The sequence below is a fragment of the Rhipicephalus sanguineus genome, chromosome 10 (assembly GCF_013339695.2).
Source record: "Rhipicephalus sanguineus isolate Rsan-2018 chromosome 10, BIME_Rsan_1.4, whole genome shotgun sequence".
NCBI classification, from domain to species: Eukaryota; Metazoa; Arthropoda; class Arachnida; order Ixodida; family Ixodidae; genus Rhipicephalus; species Rhipicephalus sanguineus.
In genome coordinates, this window is record NC_051185.1 from 10,970,516 (window position 1) to 10,976,515 (window position 6,000).

General features: G+C 50.1%; 1 protein-coding gene across 2 annotated transcripts in view; it reads right to left on the reverse strand.

Annotated features, from left to right (window-relative positions):
* Positions 1-3,764, reverse strand: part of LOC119407024 (uncharacterized) — a 44,954-nt gene extending 41,190 nt beyond the window's left edge. The window contains exon 1 of one of the 2 annotated variants that reach the window (XM_037673849.2): positions 3,354-3,764. In XM_037673849.2, the coding sequence (XP_037529777.1) occupies positions 3,354-3,396 (43 nt within the window). In that variant the 5' untranslated portion in view covers positions 3,397-3,764. The remainder of the gene's footprint in view (positions 1-3,353) is intronic. The other variant, XM_037673852.2, reaches the window with a different exon arrangement.
* Between the last annotated feature and the right edge of the window lie 2,236 nt (positions 3,765-6,000).

The window sequence follows — 6,000 nt, forward strand, 5'->3', positions numbered from 1 at the left end:
GATAGCGTAATCGGGCCTCCTTTCGCATCGCCTTCTCAATCGCTAGCCTGGCTTCGGTTCTCGGTGGAAACCCCAACCGTGCCGCTGCGGGAAAGGAACACAAGAAAAGTTGCAAAGTCTCCACTACGCCATAATTCTTCCTTTTGCAAATTGGCAAAGTACCCCCTACGCGTCCGTAACGCAACACGCGCACCTGTACACTTTGTTGATGCTCTTACTGATAATGATGATTAATTATGCCAGAGCGCTTTGTAATGGGTGGGCCTTTGAATTTCCCACTCGTTGAACAACCCACATGTTCTGACGCCTGGCGCGATTCTACGCTACCGCCACGCAATATTACATGCGTTAAGGAGACTTCTCACTACATGACATTCGTATAGTGTTTTTTCTTTTTCCCGAAGCAGTTTCAAGCAATGGCGTGGCTCTGTTGTAGAACACCTGCTTGCCACGCACAAGACCTGGGTTCGATTCCCACTCGAACCGAATATTTTTATTTATCTATATAAATCTCGATTTTTCGCTAAGAACCAACGACGACGCCGACACCGGAATTTCTGCGAAACGAGCTCTTCAACGCTATCGCGTTAACACCGGGTCGCTCGAAAGCAGCGATTGAAGACGAAATAATTGCCGAGTTATTGCGCGCCAAGACAATGATATGATTGCGAGGCACGCGGTAAATTAGCGAGTGAAGACAGCCCAGATTGAAAACGCCGTGAAACAGTGTTTGAATGAAATATTGCCATATTTGCAGCGTCGTACGCTGGTCGAGGCGTGTAACCTGCGAAGGCAGAAGCAACGCAGCAGTACGATATTTCAGCCGAGCATGAAGGGAAACGTTGAATCGAGAAATTGGAGGTAGTTGAAATAGCGCGTCGGCCGTCGCTATACACCGAACAACCGCACGCTATCATTGGCCTCTGCCGCCAGTGAAATTCGCATATGACAACGTCATCTACCTTACAGAAGATACCTTACAGGCCCGAAGGCATTGAGTCAGGGGGGTTACAGTGAAATCAGATAATGAACAAAATCTCACAATGAACAAAGCTACAGTGCAGGTTAATAATAATAACCAAAAAATACTTCGTAATAAAATTAACAATGCAATGAGTCATTGTAATTCAATAGTACACGAATAGCAGCACGTTAATAAAAACAGAGCGCAACACTTGACAATATAAAAGTTTGAATGTTCGATGAAAAAAAAGGGAAAGAAACTTACAAAAAAGGAAAAAAAAAAACTTGCAGCTCTACACCGCGAAAATGTATCTCAAGTTTCTGCCGAAACGCGTTAGGGTTACTATTAGAGGCGATATCATCGGGAAGATCATTCCACATGAAGATGGCTTGCGGTAGTGCTGATGTGCACAGAAGCACACGCGCTGCGCCGAATTCTCAGCAGTGTCACGTGATTTTGGTTTGCCTACCGACCTGACAAGTGCTGTTCGCTCTGTTTTTAATGAATGCCTTAGGCCTGTTGTTGTAACATTTGAAGCACCCGTTAACGGGTCCCTCAGGCTTTTAGACGTGACCCTCACTTTTGATAGTAAGCAGGTATGTTGGTGTTACAGAGGCAAAAAGTCCATCCTTTCATGTCCATCGGCTCATTCAAATCTGGTAAAGCGAGGCATAACCAAGTTGTGTTTTAATAATGCCCTTTTGAAGTCCTGCCCGCACTTCAATCACAGAAGCTTTGATAGCCAGGTTGCACGTTTATCAGATGCGGGTTACCCGTTGCATGTGTTCTCCGCTGTATCAGCTGGGGAGCATGCTGAAGAAAGTCAAGGAAGATGACCGCAATGCCATTGACCATGTGACGCATGGCAGAAAAAGTTGTTTGTCTTGCCTTACTTCCGCAATATTAGTCACAATCCCAAGAAAATTACAAAGCGCGTCGGTGTTGATATTGCGCTATCCTGCTCCAATAAAGCTGTCGAGCATGTGCGCTAGAGTGAACGCAGGAGTGCGCAAGCCACGTATGTGCAATAAGAAGCACCGCGAACCGTTTGTGTCTTGCGTAGAGGATGTCGTCTATTCCGCTCGCATGTGGCAAAGAGTATGTCGAATAGCCTTGCAAACATCTTCAGCTTTTCATTAAAATGTTTCTGTGTAGGCCAGACAGGCAGGTGCATGAACGATTGCCTGCGAGCAGCACCGGTACAATGTCTATAAACACGCCTATAAACACGCTCGCTGCGCATTGTGCACGTTGCGGCTGCAGGCCACTGTTTAACCGCGCGCATTCGATAGCCAAAAATTCTGACCAGCAAACGAGAGAAATTATTGAGGCAGCAGAGATTAAATATAGAGAGGCTGTAAGTTGCCCTTCAATCTGTTTATCGGAAAAGGAAATGGCATTTTTGTCGCGACAGCCGCCTGCTTCATTTGCTGGGTCGATTGTCCTTGCGTACCCTTTCCCCCTCTCCGTTCCTTCGCGTGGTGTCGTGTGTATTACGATCACGTGCAATAAACACTGAGTTGTTAGCGCTGTGTCCCGTCTTGATCTGTCGCCGTCCGTGTGCTTCCTCTACGCTACTGTTCAGAATAGTGCACTACCAACTAGCCCATCAGTCTGTCCTTTTGAACTAATGCCAAGTGCTTCCGCAAACAGAAGCTCCAACACCTTGGTGTAATCTTTCAGTCCGTAGAGTCTGCCGTGCAAGCGATAAAAGACGCGCAGCCTGCGCCGCGACATTCACAATGAGGCAACTCGGCACTCGACTTCAAGAAACGCTTGACGGCATATCGGAGAATGAGCTACAGAAGGCAACAGTCACTGGTACTAGAACTAGCTATGGCAAGATGCATTGCGAGTCCACTCATTTGACCGCTTAATAAGACAAATTTCGGAGATAAATTTTAATGAATTTTGAGGTTTTACACACCAAAATTACGACGTGGTTACTAGGCATGCCTTAGTGGGAGCCGCCAGGTGAATTTTGACCACTTGAAGTTCTTTAACGAGCGCCCAAATCTAAGTACGAGGGCGTTGTTGCACTTCGCACCCACCGTAATGCGACCGCAGTCTTGGGAATCGAACCCGCGCCCTCATGTTTAGCAGCGTTGAAAAGAAACTTTTCAATGGAAAAGGTTTTAATTGGTATTAGTGTCCCAAAGAAACGCCCGGGCAGCGGGAGACGCTGCCACCCGTAGCTATATTACGCCTCCAGACCGGCCGTGCTACACCTCAATCCAAGCGCACCAACGCTTTCGCATTTTGCCCGCCATCGTTCTGCGGTGGTATTCGAACCTCCGACCTCATTTAGCTCTGCAGAGAAGGACACGAACACTGACCATCGTGGTGGGTGGGCTTACGGGAGCCCGCGTGGGTCCAAGCCACAACTCACCTTCATCCTTAGGCACGCAGACCACAAACCACATGCCCGCCATGGTCCCGGAGTGTCGCCGCGAAGTCGCTGTCACCGCAGGAGCAGGAGCAGCGCAATCCTTCCTCCGCGCACCGCGGCGCGACAAGCGATCGAGTGACGATGACGCGCCCTTCGTTATCGTCGAGCGCTCGCGGCGCTCGTGTGCCCAAGGCGGGGCTGTCCCTGCACGTCCCGCTGCCGGCTGGCTGGGCTCACACCGGCCGCTCTGTGCGCGCCGGGCCGTTCACGCCTCTGGATCTGTCTGACGCTGGTGGAAGAGCGCAGCTCACTGACGCGGCCCCACCGACACCACGCCGCTCATTGCCACTCGACGAAACGTCGGCAAACAAGGTCACGTGTGCGACATCGGGGCGCACTTGGCCCTCTTGCTGCTGTCCTGTCTGTGCACGCGCTATAGTGTGTCATTGCTTGGTGTGCTTGTGTCTACACGCGACGCGACACATCCGATGGATGCTTCCCGTTGCCTTCGTTGCTAATGCGCCTGTCGACGTCACGGTATCGTGGAAAGGGGTTGGCAGAATATCAAACTAAGCTCGGCTCACGGTGTAACAATTCAACATTCCACGAACGTTCTGTTACATATGCACGTGTACGTACAGACATATAACGGCGGAATGGTGTTTCGCGTCGTCTTATATCGACGCGCTGCGCTGCGCTGGCGTCGACGATGCAGAAGTGATACGCCATATTTAGCGATCTATTCCTGTAGAGAGAGTTGCACAGATCAACTACTGTCTCCGCATACCAGGGGCGTCGCCAGGGAAGGAGGGGGGGGTTAAGGGGGTTCAAACCCCCTACCCCCCCCCCCACGAAATTTTTCAGTTTTGCTTGCGTATATATACAGGCACACATGCAAACGCACGCGCGAACATACATAAACTATGGTTGAACCATCCCCCCCCCCCCAAAAAAAAAAAAAAAAATTCTGGCTACGCCTCTGCCGCATACACTTCGCGATGCTTTGCCCATAGGCGTGCGAATGAGGGGGGGGGGGGTGCCATTTCTGCCCCATGCCTTTAGTCAGTAGGACCTTCCACGCCATTCTTTAATGCACAGGCCTTTGTGAAAAGCACGTCATCGCTTCATTTTAATTTTTCTATCCATTGCGGCGACCTTTCTTTCGAACTCGACCAACGTGGGGGTGGGGGGGGAGGGGCGAGGGGGGAGCTGAGCTGAAACTTACTAGCCCCCCCCCCCCCTAATTGAGAACCACGCCTGTGGCCCCCAGTGCCGGGTAGCGAACCGGACGCGCGTCTAGTTAACCTCCATGCCTGTCCTTGCTTCTCTCTCTCTCTCCACTAGGCTTGGCTACCGAAAGAAGAGAGCGTGCTAACGTGCTGACACTGATGTAGTGCTTGCAACATTGCGGCAGCTCCCCTTGAGCCGTTTCTTTCTTTCTTTTTCAGAGGTTATTCAGAAATGCCAGGAATACAAGTCTGCTAATGCGTTCCGTTTTGTGATGCGCACGCCATTGGTAGATTGCTGACAGCACCAACGTGATCGTGCGGTGGCATTCGCGGATGGAGCTCCGCAGTGCATCACTAACTACAAATTCAATACTCCGGGAAGCAATTAGCTTTATATAGGTTAGCTATAGCGAGATAACCGATAACCGCTACTTTAGTTGGACAAGTCAAAGAGTGCGGTGTCAAACACTCTTGGCGAGCCATGGCGGCCATAGGCGTGCTGCCCCTTGTGAACACGTTTATGATGGCGGCTCAATGGGCACGGTGTTCCTGAAACCAAGGATAGAGGTTCGATTCTTGGACGGGCCGGTCGCCTTCCCATTGGAGAGTCAGGGCTCGTTCACACCTGCGACTGGCACCCGTCGCGCGACCAAGTTATTCGCAAAGCGACTGGTCACAAACGGTCGCAATTATTGGCCGCTCTGGTCGCAAAGCGACTGCTTTGGCCAAATTGGTTCAGTCACTCGCTGCTCAATTTTTCTGGCTTGCCAATGCCATAGCGAACTTCTGAACCAATCAGATGTGCATAAACAGGATATCGGCTTACTTTTTTGAGCCAATAGCAGAGCGAGCAGACGCAAATACGGTGCACGACGGTGTGGTGATGGATATATAAGTCGCACGCAGGTGTGAACATCGGACGCTTTGAGTCACTTTTTGGTTGCCCGTCTCAAATGGTCGCGCGACCGGTGTGAGTCGCAGGTGCGAACGAGCCTTACGCTAGCTCGCTTAGATTCAGGTGCCTGTTAAACAGGCAAAAATTAATCTGGAGACCACTTCTGGAAGAAAAGATCTAGGGATCGTGGCCTACGCATTCTTAAGCGCACGGGGCCCCAAAAGCCCCATTGTGCTTCCTGAAATCAACCATAGTTCCCTTACATTTGTGAACCGATAGCTCGTGTTGGTGTTCTCTGTGTTAACGCCAACTGTTCCTTTGTCATTTTTGTACTCTATTTTTCGTATCTTTCTTATCTAGCGTTCCTCCTTTCCTTTTCCCAAGTGTAGGGTATAGAGTAGCCAACCGACCACTTTATATTATGAATGCATGCTTGTCTAACGGAGGGGAAAAGCTGCAAGAGTATAGTCGAAGACACTCATTCAGGACGAATTCGAATAATCCGAGGTTCAAATTAAAAGAG